Genomic DNA, 25,540 nt, shown 5'->3' with positions numbered 1-25,540 from the left:
AAAAACCTTACTAATAATACCCCAAAAATGTTCTAAACAACAACAACAACAACAGAAAAAAACATTTCTGTGCAATTTCCGATATCGATTTGTTTCGGCAATAAACATTTTGAAATTTGTGATATCCTAGATGAACCTGATCAAAAGATAAACGGATGAACAAATCAGAAGATCTGTCAGAAAACGGATATTTTTCTCCCATGTTTAAATTTTCAGACGCGCACAAAATTTAGAAGTGACATTTAAAGAAATTTGAAGTGAAAGCGTATGACATCGATGGTAAAATCTATCACGGTCGAAGCTTAAGCGACCGTCTTCGAAAAACAAATCGTATAAAATTAAAGGGATACTGTCACCAGGATTTTTTTCCTTTTCGGTAAAAAGTATTAAAATTGGCGAAGTGGTCTTGCTAACTATGAGTAGTCACTTGCGAGAGCTTGAAAACAAAGGGAAACGTTACCAAGTGAGCTCTAATTTGATTGACGCGCGTTTCAAAATATTTACACTTCTGGCTTTTTGCAAGACATCTGTTTCCCTCATAACATCCGTACATAATTTGATGCTCAACCGAATTAATACCATTTTTTCGAGCTGAAAATATTTCTGTTGGATAAAATGTTTTACTTTAATTTGCTATCAACGGTTCTTCTGCTCCATTTTTCTTATCTAACACGCCAGCATCAGCATTCGATTCAAGGTAATCGTGGTCTAAAGCGATCTGATTTTCAACGCGGAGTCTCATACGCACATTTTCAAGTTCTTAAATTTCAGCAACTTCAAGGATCTCTGTTAGATTCGTCTTGTGAAGTGGTTCAAGCTAAAGAATGCGCTTTGGCCTGTGTTGATAATTATAATCCGCCATGTGTTTCGTTCAACATTGCTGTGTCGCCAAATGAAAATGGAAAGCTGCGATGCGAGCTGTTAAGTGAAGACAAGTTCAGAAGTCCCAGCAAATTGACCGTTTCACAACACTTTCACCATTACAGCATAAAGGTAACTACGTTGAACTCTTGGGATTAATTGTATTCAGTTAATACCGGGACAAACAAGGGTGAGAGTTGATAAGAGTTGACTGTCATTAGAGTTTTTCCTCAACTCTCATCGACTATCGCCAACTCGGGCCAAACGTGAGAAAACTCTCATCGACTGTAATCAAAAATTGAGCACGTTCAAAGTCGATGAGAGTCGACGAGAGCGCATGAGAGTCGAAGAAAGTGCATGAGTTTCTCAGGTCAAACGAGAGCGAGAGTTTGAACTCTCGCCAACTTCTCATCCTCGCTTGGCCCGGCAGCGGGTGATAATCTTGAAATTTAAAAAAAATGAAAGAAAAGAAATTCAGGTTACCGCGTCGGTCCGCGATGTAACCATCCTTGCAAGTGTTTATTTTTCTGGGCACGAAAAATAAAGATTGTTGTTGTTTTTTGAAAAGTGCATTGCATAAAATTAACGTTGATAGAATGAAGAATTTCATGAAAGTGTTTTAGTATATGCCGAAAACTAAACTAAAATAAGCTGCGCTTCGTTAGATGGAAATGGGTGTTGTTTTACTGAAAAGCGAATTACGCAGTCGGATAATTTTTGTGTCATTTTTTTTGTAATTTTTGGCTATGGCTGTACGAAGCAAACAATGTTTGCATGACACCTAAGAAAACGAGAAATATTTTGCGGGGGCTGTGAAAGCCAACACTGCATTTTTTATTTACGTTGAGAATCGCAATAATTTCAAAAAAAATCGCCACGTTGCGTAACCTAAAAATAAATTTCAGTACTTACTTAATTTCTGAAAATTGTTATTAAAATTAATTAACAAAACTGTAAAACGACTTCGTTTAAAGAAAGATGCTGATTATAAATATTATGTTTACGTATGTCAGGTAATAAAAATACACCTTTGTACTTTAAACTTCACACATTTCAAACATTCACTAGTGTTAAATATTAGTTGTTATGGCTGTTTTCTTTTTCTTTTTTTACAGACACCTTGCTCAAGCAGTCCCTGTAAAAACGGCGCTACTTGCATCCCAAATTACGAAGAGGACACATATCATTGTGCTTGCGCGCCGGGATATACGGGTTATCATTGCACGACAGGTAAAAACAAACTGTTATCTTAAAAAAAATACAAGTTGTAGTGAAGACATGAACTGCCGTGCTAATTTCATAGCATCTTTATTGGTCGTCCCGTTGCTTTTTATTTATCACTTAATTTTTTTTTTATTTTAGAAGAAAAATTGAAATTCGTCCATAAAGAAAATCATTAACCCTGTTTGATTTTTGGTGTTGAATTAATAAATTATTTAGCTTCTCAGCGAAAACACAACGCAAGCCGAAAATTATGTTTTGTGCGTACATGTAAATTCTTGCTCGTAATATACAGCTTTGTTTTGCTTGAAATGAAGTACCAGAAAAAAAAGGAGATTTCTCCTTCAAAATCAATCAAGAGCAATAATTTTCGACATGATTAAAAGCCTTTTTGGATAAAAAAAGTGATAACAGGTTTTTGGGCTGGAATATTTTTTTTCCCAATCTTTAAATCAGAAGGCATTGCAAACCTGGGGAAATTTAACACTCGCTGGTAGCGGGAAAATCAGATCTGTTGCATGAAATAAAATCCTCTAGACGAATTTTAGAGTAGACAGAGCTTGTTTTGAACCTAGTATTTTTGAATACCAGTTTTAAACCTAGTATTTTTGAATACTAGATTGAAAACAAGTTCTGTAGCCAAATAATACTTCACAATTATACAACTCTATTTAAAATCAGCAAATGATGACGTGATGCAGGATTTCAGCTAAACCATTAAAACTTAATTACAAGGTATATAAAAAAAGCATTTTCAATAATCTATTGGATAGAACGGAACCTAAGCTTTGCAGTACTTGCTAACAGTTTATTAAATATTAGTTCAACAAAAAGCTACTACAGGTTACAGCTTCACTTCAACTCATCTTTAGAAAACACATTGTAAGACGGCGCGCGCTCAAAGCCGTACTTTTTCGACCCTCATATTGTAACGTATTCTATGTATTTTGGCTTTCTAGACTTGTTAACTCCTAAGTTATTTTAGGAAGCCAACATCCTTTTAGCCTCAATTTCTATTGTGTCTAAATTTCTTCTTTTTGCGTGTATAAGGGTTAAAATTAAAGTTGATGTTGTTGTTGTTGCTGCTTCTATAACTCGATAGAAACACAGAACTAGCAAAGAGAATTTACATTTTGATAATCGAAATAAACGAGTGATTTAATTTGTTTTTCCTCGCGATGTTTCCTAAAAGAAATAGAAAACATGTTTTCCTTGTTACTATCGAGTTATAGAAAAATTCATGAAAGTTGTGAAGAACTCGAAAAAGCTCGGTGGAAACACCTTGATATCGACTCGTGTTAATTTCCACAGCATTTCTCGTTCTCCCAAATTTCCACTTGCGTTTCTATAACTTGACAGAACATGTTTTCTATTTCTATTTCTTGAAAACTAAATTATTTTAGAGAGCTTTAATCATATTATTGTAGCCACGCAATGTGGAAATCATCCAGCTTTCTTGTACTTATATGGTTGACGGGGCAAGCGTGTCCAAATATAGTTTTAACTTACCTTAAGCTTTTATGTCAAAAATAAATTTTAGAAATCGATGAATGCTCAAGTAATCCGTGTTTGAACGATGGGACATGCACCGATCAGGTCAATAAGTATTTTTGTTCTTGTCAAGCGGGCTATTGTCAGGCGTCTGATTTCAGTTTATCTTACCTACGTCACCTTTTCATTTGTCATATCCATTTTCATCATCATTATCGTCATCATCATCATCATCGTCATCATCATCATCATCATCGTCGTCATCATCATCATCATCATCATCATCATCATCATCATTTTTGTCAGCGGGACACCGCTGTAAAAATATACGACTAGCAGTCGTATTAAAAATCTGACCGTACTGAACAGGATAAGTTTGTTTTGTGATGATATTAGTGCCAACCTTTTTAAACTATGACATCGGCTCGTAATACAGTAAAGAACTCGTTGACGCACTTAACTGTTACTGGGCACACTTTTATAAAAAGTTATAGTCTCCAAAGATGGTTGCATTCACGAGATGGTCGAATTAACAGCAGGTAGTGGGGGGGGGGGGGGGGGGTGCTCGCACTTTTATTTATTTTCGTGTTAATTTATGAGTAGTATTATAAAAATGAATTAAAGACTCGCATACAGAAACCAATATTTCCCAGATATTTCATGAAAACAATTTCTTTTTAAGATGTAGACGAATGTTCCAGTGTTCCCTGTATGAATGGAGGTATTTGTACTGATCTAGTCAATGGATATAAATGCACGTGTCAGCCGGGGTTTATGGGAGTCGTTTGTCAGGCAGGTAAGCACAGAACCATGCTCACGAGAAACTTGCAACTGGTACAGTCGACAAACAAGTCGCCTGGTCCAAACGATTGCAAAATTCATATAAACTCTTCCTCCGTTATACAAACATCTCCATAATACAGACACTCCTTTCTGTTCCTCTGGAGTAAGATTCAGATCTAAAAAAAGCTTTGTATACTCAACGCCAACTTCACCTTCGGTAGCTCTACAGATAACTGATGTTTCTTGTATTTGAACGCCGATCCGTTAATACAAAATTATTCCTGAAAGGTTTGCACACATTGTCACGATGGGAATCAAAACAAGAAATGCAGACCTTTTTCTTCAAAAAACTTTCAAATTGGAATGCGGATGTCTATTAGATAAGACGGCTTTTAAGCTTCTATGAGGCCCGGGCTAAACGTCGAACTTCGCATTTACTAAACTGCGCGAATTAAGTTCATGATAAGTTCGACGTTTCACTCAGTTGAGTTCGTCCGACTGAATTAAGATCGACCAACACGTTATATCCCTCTGCTTCAGATTGATGGGACTTGTGAAGATCGACTGTAAGACAAACGTCGATCTTTTTTTTATGAAACGAACTTAAAAAATAAATTTTAAATTTGTTTGTTGTATGTATTTTGAGTTTTGAAATATTTGTTCCTGCTGCTCTGAATTTGGTTCGACGGTCATTTCGACGAATTATCTTTGACGTTTGACCTAACGGTCAAGCTTTGCCTGTTTGGTCGACCAAAACAGCAATTAAGTTCGTCTCATGTGAAGTTCGACGTTTGGCCTGGGCCTAATTATAAGTTTGAATAATTTATGACTTCCATTTATCTTACTGTTTAGCGTGTCTAACTCCTTTGGGAATGGAAAACTTTAAAATAACACATACACAGATTTCAGCGTCATCTCAATATGATGGATATCACACTCCAAACCAAGGGAGGCTGCACTACATGGGTGCTGGATCGTTCGTCCCATCGTGGTCTGCAGGAGCGAATAATCTATATCAGTGGCTTCAAATCGATCTTAGAATTGAGACAACTGTTACTTTTGTGGCAACCCAGGGAAGACATGCATACAACCAATGGGTGACCAAGTATAAGTTACAATACAGCAACGATGGAAATTCATTTCAGGTTTACAAGAATCAAGGAGAGAGCTCAGACAAGGTAAGAAGAGTTTATTTCACTCTGCCCAAAACAAATCAGACGTTTCTGAACTAATCGTAATTGGGAGAAATGTCATTGTACCAGTTCTCAATATAATTAATTTCGAATATAATACTTTGTTGATCAAAGTATGGTATAAAAAAATAGTGGTAAACTTATTACCTACTGGTGCAAAAATTAGCCCCTAAAATTGTACGAAACAAATGAGTCGGGGGGGGGGGGGGGTTGTGGGTGGCTTAATAGCGGTTTTACGGTAACGTAATGCACTTTAATTCAAAACGTAAGAAGCGTTTTGTTTACATCTGATCTTCAGGTGTTTGTTGGAAACAGTGATGCTGGCACCGTGGTAAAACACCATTTGATTTCATCAATCAAAGCGCGATACATCAGGCTGATACCCACAGAATGGAACAATCACATCTCAATGAGAATGGAACTCTATGGCTGTTTTGGTAATAAAAAATACACTAGAAAAATTTGCAGGCAGTCTAGATCGAGGTATCACTTCTTGTCCTAAAAGACTTTGCAAGCTTAAGTAAAGCCCATCGTTAAATAGTTTATTATTCATCCAAATTATTTTTCCGTTTCTGGTTGGCTTTCAATCCCAGGTTAATTCCAGCTGGCCGGATAGAGCCGACCAGATTTGGAAGAAGGTTCTATTATATGACGATTGACGTCAATTGTCCTACATCAAAAATTAACCGATCGCAACCTCGTTCCCACGCCATTATCCGATCGCAACATCGTTCCCATGTTACACGACAACTGAACTTAAAAGTGGAAACTTGAAATAGCGAAATTTGTGCAGTACGACGAGCAGAAAATTTCCAGATTATTAGAAGACAAAGACAGTTTTAACACGAATAAGGCAACGAAGGCGAGTCAAACGATTTCCAAGCTTATCTTCAAGAAAAAAAAAATTCCTGAACCAGCCACAGCGGAGGATTTGGAGCGGTTTTACGAAAATTCTACGTCGAAGTAAGCAAGAACGATGTTAACCTGTTTTTGAAAACGTCGCTTTGTGTCGTCAGAGTTAGCTTCACTAGACACTTCAAGCAACTGCTGAATATCGACATTATAAAGAACAAGAAATTTTTATGAAGGTAACCGAGTTTTGAAGTTTAAATCAAATGGCTTCGGCGGATAACCGGCCCTGCTCGATCTGCATAATTCTTTATATCATACTCTGCCTCATACAATAATTGCTAAATATATTTGCAAAGTGAGAGATGTTGATTTGATGCAGAGATATTGATCGTGCGAGCGTGAGGGAAAAACACAAGCGACCAAGATCCAATCAAAAGGCGCGATTTAGTTTATTTGGTCGCATACGGAGCAGAAGGATAAGACGCCCTTTGCACGACTGGAATTCATGGAATGAAATCAGCCATTCTGGGACGCAAGTTACGCAGTGGGACATCAAAAACAAAGGAAGATGAAGCTTGACTGGTGTGAATCGCTTATTATCGAAATGCCCCACGACGTAACTTACGTCCCAGCATAGCTGATTTTGAACCATGTCACCGGGTCTTGCAAAGGGACTATTAAGCCCGCTATCTATCTATTTGTTGCTTTCTAGAAGAGATGCAAGCCCTTGGTATGGAAAGCGGTGCAATAAAAGACTCGCAAATGACTGCTTCATCAGAATTTGATATTTACCACAGCCCAAAGCGAGCGAGGTTGCACACCAAAGAAACCAGCGTCCATGCACGCGGTGCTTGGTCAAGTTTGACAAACGATTTTAACCAATGGCTTCAAGTTGATCTTGGTAAAGTCACATCTGTGACACATGTTGCTACACAGGGAAGGAATTCCTACTCTCCGGCACAGATGATAACGAAATACAAGTTGCAGTTCAGCGACGATGGAGCAACATTCTTGTTTTACAAGAGACAGGGAGAGTCTACAGACGCGGTAAATAAAAATACTGTATGCATATTATTGGCTTAACACCCAGGCTATATATCATCATTAAAAAAGAGCTCCGAATTTAACAATATCAAGAGAGAACATTTTTCCTTCCAAATGTTCTTCTTCTTAAAGGGACACTGTCACCAGTTTCACTTCAAGAGCCTAAAGGCATATGGAAGCTACAAAAATTGGTCCAATTATGTTAAAAATCAACATGCAAGTGTACTGAAGCTATAAAGAAGTGATATTATTGTGATGCAATCAGGAATTTAAGATCTCAACTTGAAAAAGTCAGGCTTATTTTTTCAAGTTTTGTCCTTGTGGACTAGAAAAACACCTAAAAAATATTATTGCTCCCCTCTTCCTTCAACAACAATTTATCTCCATCTTGATGTACTAGTACATCTACATCTAGTACATCTTGATGTACTAGATGCATTTCGTGTACGAGGAGACCTATTCGCCATTTTTAGTACTTTTTACCGAAAAGCATTAAAATCCCCGCGACGGTGTCCCTTTAAAGCCGGCCTAAGTCAACACTTTCTTAAAGACGTGCATCGTGGAGCAGCAACTGTCCGTCTCAGGAGGAAAGTGTTCGCTTTGACAGGCATGCAAAGTGAGCGTCACTGCTTCAGAATTACACAAGTATAAATTTTCTTTTCCAAGCGATAGCATCACAGGTTTCACAAGCTCATGATACGAAAAAGTGATCGTTACGAGCTAACAGAAGTTACGAACGGAAAGGGACTTTCTTGAAAAAGCGACGTTGTGTTTTATTGCCGCATTGACTCAAGAACGAGGTGTTTTGTTTCATTGTCGGTCATTGAGAATTTGAGCACTCTATAAAGCAATGTATGGGACTCAAAAAAGAGTTCCATTTAAACGTTCATCGCGGTAATTTTAATTTGTCTCAATTGTAGTAAAATGAAGTAATAATTAATGAGCTCGCTGCATGGACTGTTTTCTGTAGCTCTTTTGAGAAATGTCGGGATTTAAGGGCGATTTGTCATCCATGTCGCAACCTTCATAACAAATTGATAGTTTGTTTCATAGTTTAATTACTGATTGATGATCTCTTTCTTAAAATTTAGGTTTTTGACGGGAATTTTGACCGCGACACCATTGTCTATCATCAGCTTAATCCACCAATCACGACACGTTTTTTACGGATAAAGCCAACAGCATGGATAACTCATATCTCGATGAGGTTGGAGCTCTACACATATCGAGGTATAATTTGAATGTTTATTGATTGATATATTAACTTTTAACTTATTTATCTACTGATTTCTTTGAAGTGCATATGAAGTAAAAAATAATTGCTGCTTATTTTGAAGGCTTTTCAAAATAAAGGAGAACTGCGTTTTCCTTTTTGAAAGGCATTTTAAAGGGGCATTGTCACGATATTTAAAGTCATTTTCTGATTACTTTCAAATTAAAGGAAACCTAAAAATAATAGTTGTGTAATGTAGGACAACAACAAAGGAGTAATCAAAACCCGAAAATAACCAAGGATGGTTTCGTCTGACGAAGATTAAGACGGATTACGACTGGCAAACTTGAAAAAACTTGCCAGTTTTTTCAAGATGATTTGTCCGTGACTGAGCTCCTTTAAGTTTAAGAGATATTAACGTTTTTGAATTATGCAAATGAAGAAAGTAATGACGTCATTAATCGTCCACAAAAAGATAAAGTATTTAGATCAACAATATCTCTTGGAATTTAAGAGCCGTTTTTCTTGAAATATAACAGAAACAAAAACAAAAACACCAGAAATGGCACCAGAAATGGTACCAGAAATGGCACCAGAAATGTACATCATCATTTGCATAATACAAAAACGTAAATATCTCTAAAACTAAAAAAAGCTTTTTCAAAACGAAAGCCACCATTCTTCTTTATTTTTAAAAGCCTTCAAAATGAATAGTTATTTAGTTTTTAATTCATAATTACTTTAATCGATCTTTCTTATCGCCATCGCCATAATCATCATCATCATCATCATCATCATCATCATCATCATCATCATCATCATCATCATCATCATCATCATCATAACCGTCATATTCTCAATATTATCAGAAACCCATAAAGGTTGAAACGTGTCACTCCCTATGATTCGCATTGTACAAAGCGTTTGCATATTCGTTTCTATTAAGTACCATATTTGGAAAATCGGGAGAAAAACTTAGCCAATCAAAATTGAAATATTTGGATTAAATTTACAGCGCGTGCTAGCTCGCGCTCGATGGCGTAATCTTGTTTTTGAACAAGCTTGGTTGAATAAAATTGAATTTGGCTAAATTCTCCTGTTTTATCGTCGTTAAGTACACTGGAGAACATCGCTTGGATACACTTTATAAATTTCTTTAATTTCTGTTGGAAATTTACAGCGCTAAGGTCGGAATTTAAGCAACTCGCCGCAACACCGAAAATGTTGTTGCGTGTGTCATTACGTGTGTAAAGCATTCGCGTACATACTCTTTGTGTTTCCAATTATGGTACTTGGCAAAACTGAATATTCAAACGCTGTGAACGCGCGTTACACGTTTCACCCCTTATGAGTTTCTGATATTATACATTAGAATAACTTCGAAGCATGTGATTGGTTGAGAGCATTCAGTCAATATACAGTAGCATGTGAACTTGACATGATAACCCAATATCTGCAGCAGATATTGGGTTATCATGTCAAGTTCAAAGTCCGCCTAGTTTCCAAGCTCCTCGTCTGTCAAACTTTTGAAAACATGGCTGAGCGATTCGCCTCTTTTTTCGAAGAGGAATTAAAAGTTTTGATCGAGAATAAAGATTTTAAAAACACCAAGAGAACAATAAAAACAAGTGTAAAAATTCTGAATGACTATTTTAGGGAGAAGAACCTGGAGGAACCACAAGATAAAACCGCTTTGGCCAATGCTCTGACGAAGTTTTACGCCGGCGCTAGAAAAAGTGATGGCAAATTGTTTGAAAACGTATAACAAAACAATTATTGAATTCGGTTTTCGCATGATATCGGGAATAAACAAAACCTCGTGTCTGTGTTATTTGCCTCAGCCTTCGGCTTCGGCAAATAACACAGACCTCGGTTTTGATAATTCACGATATCATGCTAAACCTCATCCAATATTTGCTTAATATCAACATCAATTTTACATTCGTCTTTATTATCATCATGAAATGTTTTTAACATATACTTTTTTTACCAAATTGTCGTCAATTCCTTAACGTCATTTTTCAGTGGTTTTCATAAAACTTAACCTCATTCTTGGGAAGCCAAATACGGCTAAGAAAATATTTATTTTAGACAGGATTTGTCATAGTTGTATGTGAAAAGGTATTTAAAAAGAAAGACATCGTCGAAATAGGCAAAAAAAATGAAGAAAAAATTTTCATTTGTCTTCACAGCAGATATTTAGCCCCTAACAATTAACGGCAAGATGATACTGAGGAGCATGCGTCGTACCACAACAGCTGGACAGCAGCAGAGTACACGACGGCACTATCTCGAGACCCTTCTATTAACCGTCATTGGTAAAAGTAGCAACGAGCACAACAAATCTATAATGGACAAGATTGTATCAATTGTTGTGTAAAAAGGAATGACTTTAACGTAAAAGTTCAACGACAATGCAAGCTCTGTGGGAGTTGACAGCACTTTCAGCTTGAGGGTGATCACGAGGTTTTGGTGATGGCATACACCACGTAACTAGTCTGTCACTGTCAAAACTAAGTTTCTGAAATCAACTGGACGTACATCTTTACAAAGGAAAGATAGATTACATGTACTGTATTTACTCCTTTAAGCGCTGAGTCTCCAAGGTGAAGTTGTAAATATAAAGTCCTTCAAGTATTTATTCGAGGTATAAAAGGCTACAGGTATAATCGCAAGATATGTCTGTCAAAATTGACTGTAAATTATTAAACTATTATCTTAAACATCAGTTAGAGGACAAACCGTAATTATTGATGACACTGCATCGTATTGAAACTCACGAGAAAAGCAACAAAAACTTTGGACTTGTTTTTCGTGCAATTTTCTATGCTGATTGTTATTCTAATTTCAACCTGTAAGGTATTTTTGAGCTTTGGCCTCATTTTCTCCCTATTCACAACCAAGCCTTGGAACAAGGTTGTTTAATGGCGGCCGTTAATTCTCTGGAATAAATGTTATAATAAAACGAATTCTGATGTTCGTAACAGATTGAAATTTAGCAAGGTGAGTAAGAAAGTCTAATTGTTCACGACAATGTAAAAAAATGAAAATAAAAAAAAAATTGATCATAGTAGCACTTTAAGCCACAATGATGCACTCCATTTAGTCTCCGCCTGGCACACCGTCACGAGTTCAAGTCAAGTCAACCCGTTAAAGCTATAGAGTGTTTTTATGGTAGCCATATTGGAGGAGTCAAACAATAAAAGATATTTGCATAATTTTATTTCCCCAAACGAAAATCATTTTATTGTTTCACTCCTCCGCCATGAACACACTCCATAGAAGCGATATGACCTGTCAAATCGCTGAAGCAATTTCCTATGTCACTGTTGGCAAACTCGTACCCAGTCTTTTGAACTACTGTTGGCCACTTGAGTCGGAAAAATCAGGTGTCTCTCTCTTTAAATGTATTTAGTTTTTTACTTTAACAAAAGTAGGCATAATAAGCTACAAATAGACGCCAAAAAATACTTCGTAGATAAAAAACGAAAGAGATAAACGATCAACTTGAACCAAACAAGACCAGCTAGACTGTTTGTCTGCCGCTGTGTTTAGAGTGTGTCTCGTTGTTTATTGATCCCGAGAGAGTATTTTACATAGAATCATTGAAAACGTGGAAAAATATTTATTTGAATAGTGCTAAAAGTAACATCCCGAGGCGACAGCAAAAGAAGACCGACCGTAGATGATTTGCTTTGTTTCTTTTCTGTATTCAACTACCTTGTTATAGGAAAATAATGCTCGTTTAAATTAAAGTATCTTAAATTAACTCGACTTAACCCTCGGACGTACAAGCAAACTCACACCCTCACCATCGTACAAAGGGGGGGGGGGGGGGTGGATGGAACCCCTCCCCGGAGTTTTCGTTATATTCATCCATGTCCAATATACCCGAACTGTGTCGGGTCGACAACGGTGGTGTCGATCCGACACGGATCGGCGGGTCGCCAACGTCGTGACGATCCGTGACGATCCGTACGGATCGTAACCACCCGTCAACCGGAAGTCATTTCGCAAGAGAGCTGAACGGAAGTTAATTCTAGTCACCGGAAGTGACTTTGTCATGAGACTTGCCCCTGAATAATTTCGGCGGTTGGTGACCATACGACACGATCCGACACGGATCGCCGGGTCGTCAAAACTGGTGACGATCCGAGTCGGGTCGACGACCCGTCACCGGAAGTGATTTTGTCTTCAGACTAATCCCTGAATAATTTCGGCGGATCGCGACGATCCGACACGGATCGCCGGGTCGTCAAAACTGGTGGCGATCCGTTTCGGGTCGTAACGACCCGTCATCACAAAGTAAAGTCGACCCATAACACGTCGCGAGACACCAAACACCCGTAAAACGTTGAAGCGAATGCACGACAATAGTGTATTACTCGTGCTATAAACGTGTGTAGATACTAATTGGTGCGTTTTAAGCAAAACGCGCGATATTCGGTCTGATTCTTTCGACCCACACTCGAAGTATCAACCAACAACATGAATCATGAATGCAAAGCACAAAAACCGGCGAGCAAACCCAGGCATGACACAAACCATGCTATGCATTACTCGTTCTATAAACGTGTGCAGATAATCGGTACGTTTTTAGCGAAACGCGGAATATTCGGTTGGTCTGGTCCACGCTCGAAGTATCAACCACCAACATTAATCATGAACGTCAAGCACAAATACCGTCGAGCAAACTCAGGCATGATACTAACCAAGCCATGTATTACTCGTTCTAAAAGCGTGTGCAGATAATCGGTACGCAGTTCAGCGAAACGCGGGGTACCAACATGCCATGTATTACTCGTTCTATAAATGGGCGGCAGACGATCAGTACTTTTTAAGCAAAACGCGGAAATCGGTCTGATTCTTTAGGCTCACGCTCGAAGTATCAACCAACATTAACATCACGCATGAATGTAATGCATAAAAAGCCGCAAGACACTTCATTAAAGAAACGTCTTCTCACCTTTTAATATGCCAATCATTGTATTAATTTACAACAAACTTTCGGCTTCTTTACCATTTATACCACTATCCTTTGTCCTTTTAAATTTTATTGTTTAGAAACTCTTTTGAGAGTTTCTCATCGCACCTTGTAAACAAATTCGCGTCACGATTCGAGTTGAGTCGAATTGAGTTGCCGATTTTTTGTAATCACACTGATAACTGACTTTTCCGTATTTTACACAAATGGGCCATTCGCACTTGCGGACAATAAATCCAAAGCCCAAAAAAGAAAGCCCGATTAAATGAACAATAAGTTTTAATTGTCAGGGGTTATATTTTAGTCGACATAACAAAACGCAACTTAACGAATTAAAACATACACAACAGGTTCCAGTTTCAATAATGAGCGCACATTTCATTGCTTTTCTGATTGTGTACATTAGGCCATCCCAATAAAATGTTTCGTTTCCCATCGCCCGACCGACCCATTTTTTTCGAAAAGTAAAAAAAAAATTCCAGGTACACTATTCAAAGAAGCAAGTACTTCAATTTACAAGCACACGATCTTGTTTTATTAACACAATTGGTATGATGTCATGTCTTTGTCTTTGACTTCTTCGAGTTGACTTTGTAATCAGGCTTTCTTAAGTAGCAGCCCGGCCTTTTCTGGAACCCAGATCCCTTCAAGTGTTCATTCTTTTTTTTCTTTTTTTTTTCCTGACCGACCGACCCACCATCACAAGGGACGGGGCGATGGGAAACGAAATATTTTATTGGGATGGCCTTAGTTTATTGATTGCATTATTAGGACATATCTTCTTAAAGAAGTCAGTTTTTAACAAGTTATTCGGTTTCTTCCAGTTTCCTTGCAATGTGAAACAAATTTGATTAAATTTGCCACAGAAAATCAATAAAGGATACATTACAAAACGGATTAAATTGCATTATTTAAATAGCTTAACCTTAGAGTGACTTAGCTTTTTTTGTAAGAATATCGTGAAATGACTTCCGGTTGGCGGGTCGACTCGACCGGTGTCGGATCGACCGGATCGAGTCGATCCGCCGCGTTTCTACCCCCCCTTCATGGCGTTATATTGAACTTTTTCTAAGTCTCTCGCTAAATGATTTCCGGTTGACGGGTCGACTCCACCCGTGTCGGATCGACCGGATCGAGTCGATCCACTGACATTTCTATCCCCCTTCAAAACGTTATGGTGAACTTTTTCTAAGTCTCTCGCGAAATGACATCCGGTTGACGGGTCGACTCCACCCGTGTCGGATCTACCGGATCGAGTCGATTCGCCGACATTTCAACCCCCCCTTTCACCACGTTATGGTGAACTTTTTCTAAGTCTCTCGCGAAATGACATCCGGTTGACAGGTCGACTTTACCCGTCACGGATCGACCGGATCGTGTCGATCCGCTGACATTTCTACCCCCCTTTCATCACGTTATGGTGAACTTTTTCTAAGTCTCTCGCGAAATGACATCCGGTTGACGGGACGACTCGAACTGTGTCGGATCGACGCAAAGTTGGCGACCCGACACAGTTCGAGTGTATTGGACAACCCTCGTTATATTAAGGGGTAGCGAAATTATTTTGAACTGGGAAGAAAGCCCTTAGCTTACTCTACAAGATGACATAATTGGATATGACGTCATGTGACGTCACGTGACGTCATTAAAGCCGCCATCTTGAATCCGCCATTTTGGATTTCAACATTTTCTTAGAAAGTCAGAAAATAACGGAAATTGATGCAAAATCAAGCCAGAATGCTTATGGAATGTCAAAATAAACACATCTTGAACTTCTGTTTTAAAAAACTGGAAAAAATTAAGAAAAATGGTAAAAATGACGATTTTTGGCAAGACCTGTTTGTATTTATGACATTGCCATGGCAACGTCAAATACCATGGACGCATGGTTGACATATCAAAATTTCCGCAAAGGATGAATGAACAGCTACTGAACGTTTCAGCATTGTAGAGTAAATCGTTTTTTCAAAATTGGAAAAAAACCTCATGGGGGGGGGGGGATGGCATACACCCCCCCCCTCCCCCTTGTACGTCCGAGGGTTAAACTACTCGAAGTGAAGGGCAGAATACTTCCCAAAAACGAAATTATTAACGCAAAATTAAAGAGGCGGTAAAATCCCAAAATGAGGAAAATTTTTCCGATTTACATAAGAAAACAGTTTGTGGCGACAACAGCAACAAATTCATTTCAACACTTAATATAAAGATCTGAACAATAGATGATCTATCAGCCAAGAAAACACTTTTCCTGCATTCCCTCCCCAACTCACTTGTCCCCTGGCTTTGACAAACTTTCTACCGTGACTGTATAGTGGCATTTGTTCTTTAGCTGGTCACAGTTGTCTGAGCAATTCTGCTATACGTTTCTGAACGGCATTTAAGATATTCAAATGCAAAAGGAAGCGTTATGAAATTGAAGCAAGTGAAGATTTTGAGCTCGCAAAGACATTTTATGTCGACGTTAAAAAAGCTGGTGAGGCAGGCTACTTTCTTCCATTTCCTATCAGGTTTTTGCCTTCACTCTTTTGCGTCTGTAATGTTTTTCTTATAAGGCTTTCTTAGCTGATGTTTATTGAAAGATATGTATTTTCCTATAGATTTATTAGACTTTTATTGCACTGTCACGTTATTAAGAGAAATAATCTGACCATTTAAGGGAACTTAGCCATAATGAGTGGTAAGCTTTGGAACAAAGTCCCAAATTAATTAATCGGTGAAATTATTTCAATGAAGCCGAGCAATTCAAGGAGGCCTTGAAATACCAATTACCGTAATTGTCCAGAAGCATCTTAAAGAGCGATTTAGGAAGTCAAGGAATTTTGAAAGAGGAAAAAGATGAGGTCTCTTATTCCTTTAAGAAAGTTTATGTTGACGATTGAAAATCTATCTTGGTGGAAATGTTGAGAACTACTCTTCGAAGAGCGACTATGAAGCGAGAAAAAGTGTAAAAAAATTACCTTTGAAACATTGCAATAAAGTGCGCGGAGAAAAGAAAGCAATCATTGTTCCACTGGTGTCTACAATGTTTCGAACAGATCGAGAATAAATTTGGGGCTAAAATAATGAACAATTAAGATAACGCAAATTAACGCTCTATTTAATTAATATGCCGAAATTAATGCTCATAAAAATTCACGCATCTTAAATTAACGCGAATTGGAGCGTTGATTTCCTTTAAAAAGGTACTAATTGCAGAATTTGTTCTGGGTCCAAAATGTATAGCAATAGGCCTGAAACAGCTTACCGCTATCTATGCGAAAAAATACCGGCGCTTTAATCCTTTATTCAGAAACTTTCTTTGACCGAGAATTTTGAAAGAGCAGCAGCTTTAAATTCTTTTATTCTGTAGTTTAGTTACACTTTTAAACGTACTAGTTATTTCTTATTTCCTTTATTTTTATTCGTTATATTATCTCATAGTAAAGCCATAGTTTTAATATTCGTGTTGTAGTGTATTTTTTATATTTGATGGTAAATAATTTTAGAGGGACACTGCAGGTTTGTTAGTATTTTTATGCTATTTTAGTGCTACCCTCATTAAACAGAAACTTCGCTTCTATTCAGTATCTCATTACGACGGCCCTTTCAACGTGTGCTTCGTGTTGATTTGGCTAAGTTATAAATGTTTAAATTTATTTAAAAATGTCAAATCGTGTTTGTTTTTGTTTTTATACATTGTTGTCGTTTTGTGTTTCAACTATTTTTTGTGTTTTTAAAGTTAGCAGTTTTCAAGTATATGTTGTGGTTCAAATTTATCTTCGGATTAATTTTTTTCAAACCAGTTTGATTTTTATTTCCCAATGTTTTAGATTATGATAATGAATATGAGACAATGAAATATGAAAATCAAACTGGTTTAAAAAAATTGAAAACCGAAGATAAATTTGAACCACAACATATATATTTCAGTAAATACACATGAAGAGCGAAAAGCGCAAAACTATCCAAGATAAAAGTGACTGAATTAAGGGGTAAAGGGAATATTCTCAAAAAAATTGATTACTTGGTAATTGACGGTTCGATTGATTGGAACTTTAGGTGTTTTGCTATATTACCCCTGTTACCTTATAACACCATGCATAATTTATATTCAGTCGAAGCACATTTTCGGGCGCTAGTTGACACGATATTTCGCCTATCCAAAATGATCCATTTTAATTTGCTATTTACGGCTCTTCTGCTCTGTTATCCGTATCTAACAAGCCAGCATCAACATTTGATTGAAGGTAATCGTGGTTTAAAGCGATCTGGTTTTCAACGCGGCGTGTCGTACGCAAATTTTGCAGTTCACAAATTTCAGCAACTTCAAGGATCTCTGTTAGATTCTTCTTGTGGAGTGGTTCAAGCTAAAGAATGCGGTCTGGCCTGTGTTAATAATTACAAGCCGCCGTGTGTTTCGTTCAATATTGCTGTGTCGCCAAATGAAAATGGAAAGATACGATGCGAGCTGTTAAGTGAAGACAAGTTCAGAAGTCCCAACAAACTGACCGTTTCACAACATTTTCACCATTACAGCATAAAGGTAAATGATGATGACTTTTTGGAGATATATTTAGTTGAATTCCTATATATAACTCATGTACCACGAAAAAAAAAATTGTTGAACGGTGGAGGATTTAAGTAAATGTTACCCTTTGAATCGAAAAAAAAAATGGGGAACGGTATCAGTGAGCGAGGTAACCATTATCTCGGGCGTTATTTTTTTTAAGAAAAGTGAAATTAACGCTGATAACGAAGAATTATATTACATAAAAGACTTTTAGTATGCCTAAGGTAAATTTAAATGAACACGCTCAATAAAACTGAAATAGAGTGAATGTTTATAAAAAGCAATTTTTTCGAGTCAAGCTTTTTGTTGCTGTTGTTGTTGTTTTATTTTGTAGTTATGGCCGTGCATAGAAACAATGTTTGCAGGATATTCACCATCACAAAAAGTAAAATCAATGATTGTTTTGTTTTTCGCTGCTGAAAGCCAGCATTGCGTTATCAAATACAGTACACCCCTGGTAACTCGAACTCGAATAACTCGAACACCCCGCTAACTCGAACAAACTTCCATTCCCCTTAGATTTGACTCCAAGCCACTTTTCAGTCGTTTTTACTCGGTTAACTCGAGCTCGGATAATTCGAAAACCCTGTTAACTCGAACTTAATTTCGTTTCCCTTGATCAAAATTTGGGTCAAATTTACCTCAATAACCGGTTCCGGTTCTTGCAACTCGCCACGGTTGCCCATTGATTAGAGCAACCCAAAGACCACGTATTTGACAGTCATTTTCTACTCTTATCATAAGATTGTATGATCGTGTTAGTGTTTCTGTTAGTGTTTCTTGGCAAATTTAATATTCAATCGACCCCGATAACTCGAAACCCCGCTAACTCGAATGTTTTTCGTTTAATTTCCCTTCAGAGTTCGAGTTACCGACCGTTTCCGGGGCTCTACTGTATGTTGTATTACCTCATTTTTTTTTAAAGCAATTGACCCACGGTCATTATAACGCGTAAACTCAAAGTTTAAATTTCAGTAATTACTTGAATTTCTAAATGACGGTTATCAATATAAATTAAAGGCAAAATTAAAGATTTCAATAAAATACTAATTTAAACAAGAATGCTGATTAGAAATAGAAATAATATATGACCCATGTAAGGTTGATAACATAAGGACACTTTAAACTTAACACATAGCCTGATTTATTCTAATTAAACTTTCACTGGTGTTAAATATTATTGTAACATTTTTTTTATGATAGACACGTTGCTCAAGAGGTCCGTGTAAAAATAACGGCACTTGCATCCCAAATTATGAAGAGGATAGATATCATTGTGTTTGCGCGGCGGGCTATACGGGTAATCACTGCACGACAGGTGAATAAAAACTAATGTCATCTTTAAGTCGTAGTGTTCAAACAATTAGTATAGGAAAACGTTTTTTTCGAAACAATTAGGGATTAATTGTAAGAGTGAACAGATTCGACTTTTTAGTAGTACCACGAGTGGAAATTAGAAAAGGAGAAAGTCCGATCTGTTCACAAGTACGATTTATTTCTAATTGCTGCAAAGAAAAAAGACAGATTACAAATTTTCTCAAGATGTCTGCATCTCCCGCAACTTTGCTGGGTTTTCAAATTTTATTTTTGAACTATTGTTTGTATTTGTCAACGATATTGATTCGTTATCGAAAAAAATGCCATCCTTTTTTCTAGATTAACGTTTTGATTGGTCAACTTTCTTTCAAGTGGCCCGGGTTCAAGTTTTCTTATCTTATCATTATTTTCTGTGGAATGTCATCATTAACTTTTGGATCTATTTCGCACGTTAACTTAGTGAATTTATCTTATATATGACTTTCATCTATCTTACTGTCCAGATTGCCTTGCTCCTTTGGGAATGGAAAACTATAAAATTGCATCTGCACAGATTTCAGCGTCATCTCGATTTAGTATATATACTGCCCCAAACCATGGGAGGCTGCACCTCAAGGCCGGTGGAGGGGGATGGATAGTAGGGAACGGAAAAAACGATCTTTATCAGTGGTTTCAAATCGATATTAGAATTAAGACAACTGTCACTTTTGTGGCAACACAAGGAAGGAATTCAATCAGCCAATGGGTAACCAGGTACAAGTTACAATACAGCGACGATGGAAATTAATTTCAGGTTTTGAAACAGCAAGAAAAGAACACAGACCAGGTTAGAAGAGTTCATTTTACTCTGCCTAAACATATCAGATGCTTGTGAAAGCCATATCATTTAACCCTGGTTAGCTCAGTTGGTAGAGCGCCGGACTGCTGTGCGGGAGGTCGTGGGTTCGAACCCCAGATCGGACCAACACTCAGGGTCTTAAAATAACTGAGGAGAATGTGCTGCCTTTGTAATTACATCTGCAAATGGTTAGACATTCTAGTCTTCTCGGAAAAAGACGATAAACCGTAGGTCCCGTTTCCTGTATCTTCAGTCTTATCACAGGGGACGTTAAAGAACCCACACACTATTCGCAAAGAGTAGGGCACGAAGCTCCCGGTGTTGTGGTCTGGCCTTGAGTAGTAAATTACAGTATGTGTACAGCGCATTTGAACATATATATATGAAAAATGCGCTATATAAATTCATTATCATTATCATTACCCTCGGACGTACAAGGGAGGAGGAGATGGATGACACCCGCCCACCCCCCCGCAAACTTTGCAGTTAACAAATTTCAGCAACTTCAAGGATCTCTCTTAGATTCTTCTTGCGCTGCGGGCTGTGCACACGTCACGGGATAGATATGCAATGGATGCTTAATCCAATCAAATTGCACAGTTAAGTTCATCTGGGTCGCTACCCATCCGATCTCTTTTCTTTAGCAGAGCTTCCCAGCGGCTCCAAACCCAGTGTTTTTTTCTGTCTATGGTCAGCGAATTCTGATTTAAAAAAGGGCTAAGTAAATAACCGTGGAGCTCCGCTTTAAGGCTTGGCTAATATATTTAATACTTTATAGAAGAGATGAAAGCACTTGGCATGGAAAGCGGTGCCATTGCAGACTCGCAAATAACTGCTTCTTCAGAATACAGTGTCTACAACAGCGCCAAGCAAGCGAGGTTACATACTAAAGCAAACGGACAGTGGTGTGGCGGTTGGTCAAGTTTGGAAAATGATTTAAACCAATGGCTTCAAGTTGATCTTGGTAAAACCACATCTGTTACACATGTCGCTACACAGGGAAGGAATTTCCACTCTCCTGTGCAGATGGTAACGAAATACAAGTTGCAGTTCAGCGACGATGGAGCATCATTCTGGTTTTACAAGAGACAAGGAGAATCTACAGATGCGGTAAAAGGAAATGTCAATCACCTTACCCCCACCAGAGACTACAACTGAAACCTTCCAAATACTTGAATTTAGCACGATTTATAATTAGCCTCATTACTATTTATCCTGAGCACTCAAATCAAAGTGTGAGACGAATGAAACAGTAAACGTTCACGAAAAGCTAGCATAGACTACTAGTAGTCTGTCTTGGTTCGAGGAGCGTGCGGTTATGTCAGGAACGCAAGCAAATTGGTTAAACTGGTGAATGGGTGAGAAAGGGCTTGAGGCAAGACGCACGCTCTTGTTTCGCCCCAATTCTTCTTTCGTCTTAAGAGGCCTTTACACGACAAACTAAATTTGCCAAACTCATGTTGGCAAACTCACGTTGGTGTGTGTGGACGACACAACAACAGAAGTTGGTAAACTGTCCGCGAGAATAGATACAAGTTCTATTTGTCACCAACAAGCCGTAAACTGCTTGCCAACTTGTTTGCCGTTGTTGCGTCGTTCACGTACACCAACTTGAGTTTGCCAACAGGAGTCGTCAATTTGTTTTTCGTGTGAAGGCTGCTTTAATCCCTCGCCAAGCCTCGCACTCTCTTACTACATTTCAAAAGAAAAGCAGACTGCAAGAAGTCTAAGTTAGCAGGAAGGGAAAGTCGCGAAACACCTGCGACTTAAAGAGTCGCTTTTGTTAGTAACTTTCCACAGTTATCTTCTTGTTTACTAATACATTTCACAGCCAGTAAATACAGCTACCTCTCCTTTTTCCAGCTGGCAACTATATTTCTTAGTAAAATATTTGTCAATTTAATCTGTTAATAGTTTACTTTCCCACCTCTGTGTAAATATTTAGGTTTTCGATGGCAACTTTGACGAGGACACCATTGTCTATCACCACCTAAATCCACCAATCACGGCACGTTTCGTACGGATAAAGCTAACAGCGTGGCAAGCTCGCATCTCGATGAGGTTGGAGCTCTACACTTATCGAGGTCAGTATTTATTTATTCATTTTTTTATTTATTCAGTATTTATTTATTCATTTTCCTTTTATTGATTTATACTAATTTATTTATAATCGCTAGCTCAACCCTCACGCTCTGAAGGGAAAAGCCCCCTGGGTCTGAGGTTGTCACTAGCTATGTCAGCATCATACAATCAATTATAGTCGTGGTATTTATCGTCATCGTCATTATCGTTGTGACAATCACTATCAACATAAAATGTTTATTGCGTTCATCATGATCATACATATTTTATTTTTGCAAATTGTTTGATAATGTGGTTGCATTGTGTTTTATTTATGGTATTTTTATGAAATTGACTCTTCAAAAGCAAACTATAGATTGAAAATAATATGTTTTCGTTAAGGATTTGAAAATTAAAACATGTAAAAAATAGTAATTTTAACATTAATTGCATTGTACGCAGTGGTCATGGCTTGAGCTTAATAGAAAAAACTTGGCAGCATAAAAAACAATAATATGTATAATATAACAATACTATAATTAAAAGATAGAAACTGCACGGACAGTTACTTAAGTTTCACGAACAAGGCAATCATCAGACTGATGATCGCCTTGTGCGTGAAACTTAAGGACGTTCACGCGAAAATCTTTCACCACTGCTAGTTTACGAGTTACTGATGTCAAAAATGAAAAAAAAAATGGGGCTTACCGAATTCGTTTCCGAGATACGATACCTGAAAAAAGGCGCTTATTAAAATAAATTTGACTTTGTCACTCGATATGACCTCAGCAAATTCTGGCGACAAAATATTTTAAATAAATTGATGCAGGCCAACTTTCTTTATCCGAGCTTATTCAAGTGAGTCTATTGAACAAAAATATTCGGCTTTTGAGGTCGCTTAAGGTAAATCTTGTCTTTTAGAACTGCATTTGTGAACATTCAAGACTGCAAAATGTGACCGATTCGATCGCAAGCGAGAAGAGGAAATAAAAAAAATAACCTACTACCAGCACATGGGCTTTTTGTCTGCGCATGCGCCAGATAAATCAGAATTTCAGTCATTCCAGATCGTCGGCGCCATTTTCAAAGTGTGAGCGCGCTTCGGTGGATTTTCAGCTGAGTGATCTACGCACTTGGAAAGCTTTCATGAACAGATATAAAAGAGAAAAACATGTTTACATAAACGTCTAACACTATGGATACTCGTGGTGTTTACCGTGACTTCGGATGAGGACATTTTGACGATCAAACTGCGAACAAAACAAGAAAAATCCGCCAAACAGTGAAGTTTGACTTTTGATTTACGAAAGTTCAAGATGTCCATAGGAGACGAAGGACACCGAAGGATAATCTCAAGATGTTGAGGTTTTATGGGCTTAAATCATTGGTTGTGCTGTTAAGACGATCGTCAGATACACTGCCCTATTCAAGGTAGAAAATTTGGAATTTGATCTGATTTTGTCTCCACTTCAAAGCGAATTTGCATTTTCTTTCAAACCGCCCCCAAATTTCAAATCACTCCAGACAACATTGTCTTTCCTTTCTCTTTACAGCCGTATAGGACTCCAGGCTTTAAAAAATGTTCCAGTGTGCAAGATTTTAATCTTCTTATGAGAGCTTTTGGTGAAGTTTAATTCGGCAAATTTTATTAGTTTTTCCAAGCCGTGGATCACAGAGGTCTTTGGTCTTGCAGCTCTACAAATCTCCTGTACAAGGTATGTAGTGATTCACCTTTGCCGTGGTTACAGTCTCGTTATGTCACACTTTGACTTAAATTTATTTTTTCCTTCGCTTTAGTGGGAATTTTGTCGTTGCATTTTTTTTTTGCCTTCAAGTGCTCTCTTGAGTAAAAACTAGTGAAAATCTCTTTTATTTGACTCGCCCCCAAGTTCCGCAAGACTATCAAGACTTTCTTTGCTTGTTCCTCTTTCATTATGTCTAGTTTATTTATCCAAGAAAAATGCCTGCACCTTATTTTGTGAAGCAAAACTTCTGGCCTTTGCATTCGAAGATGGCCATTCTGTGTACGAATATGTAGATTTCGAACCGAATGGCGTAAGCTTTATTTCATTGGAATGCCTCTTACTTTGCAAACGACTAGCAATACATAGGAGCTCGCTCGATTTTTATTTTTCAACGACAACGGTAGTTATACTAGGAAAATGTTTGGAAAATGCAGTCTGGTTTATCGTAGAAGGAAATGTTTTGGAACAGTTTCAGTCAAAGTTGGCCTTCGAAGCTTAAGTGCGACTTTCTAGAATTATCAACCAGACAGCGGAACAAATGGAATAAACGATTTCGCTCATATTTTCCCCATAGATAGGTCCTGGTGAGAAACCAAACGGACCATAGCTAGTTTTTCCTAATACAGCTTCCTTTCGCAGAAATATGCAAAAAATAGATTTTGCCCCAATTGGACTCAAAATCCACTTCCGGTTTGACTGATGTTTTTGAAAGTTTGATCGCCTCGTGCGTTATACAGCAGCTGTTTATTGATATTTCAATAATATTTATAATGTAATTAGGTCTTTATTGTATGACTGAGCGAAAAATAAAACAAATCGAGATTTATTTTTAGCCTGAAACGGGGATAAATCCAAAGGCAAAATTGGCAAATGAGTAGCGAGCGAAATTATGCAGTAAAACTCGGCCATATTTTTCTATGTGCGGTAACTTAAAATATCGTAAAAACAATTTTTATGGGTTAACTAGAGACTTATCTAATAGGATATCTAAAAAAATCTCTGGGGAAAAGGTTTTTAGTGGCCCGCTTTGGCCTGTATTTATCACTAATTTTGCCGATAATCTGCCGTTTTTGCGTGACAGCAATTGCGTGACAGAGGTAGTAAACAGCGAATGAAATTATCGTTTTCAATACATGTTTGACGCTCTTGAGACAATTCCGTCAGACAACCCATACAAAGAAACATGTTATATGGTGAACTATTTCAAAAGGTAAAGGCAATATTAGATTTTTTCGCTTCGCCATTTCTGGAACCTTTGCGTGATCTCTACACGTTCTTGATCACAACATGCTAGATGGTTTAGCTCTGTGTTAATAGTTGTAATAAGCTGTTGATCATTCGATCATCCACAAAAACCGGTCGTATAAAGGAAAGCATTCTCAGTTCAA

General features: G+C 37.7%; 1 protein-coding gene and 1 pseudogene across 1 annotated transcript; both read left to right on the top strand.

Moving 5' to 3' along the window:
• Nucleotides 1–599: 599 nt before the first annotated feature.
• On the top strand, nucleotides 600–11,681 carry LOC144636711 (EGF-like repeat and discoidin I-like domain-containing protein 3). Its single transcript, XM_078495903.1, has 8 exons — nucleotides 600–993; nucleotides 1,977–2,091; nucleotides 4,256–4,369; nucleotides 5,209–5,534; nucleotides 5,848–5,986; nucleotides 7,114–7,448; nucleotides 8,537–8,675; nucleotides 10,851–11,681. Exons 1-8 carry the CDS (start codon nucleotides 616–618, stop codon nucleotides 10,859–10,861), a joined length of 1,557 nt encoding a protein of 518 aa, XP_078352029.1. The 5' UTR covers nucleotides 600–615; the 3' UTR covers nucleotides 10,862–11,681.
• A 6,105-nt stretch (nucleotides 11,682–17,786) lies between these two features.
• LOC144635416 (retinoschisin-like) lies at nucleotides 17,787–22,883 on the top strand (annotated as a pseudogene).
• Nucleotides 22,884–25,540: the final 2,657 nt, after the last annotated feature.

Source organism: Oculina patagonica, chromosome 13, assembly GCF_052425735.1.
Source record: "Oculina patagonica isolate OP01 chromosome 13, crgOcupat, whole genome shotgun sequence".
Taxonomy (NCBI): domain Eukaryota; kingdom Metazoa; phylum Cnidaria; class Anthozoa; order Scleractinia; family Oculinidae; genus Oculina; species Oculina patagonica.
This window is presented reverse-complemented; position numbering and strand designations above follow the sequence as displayed.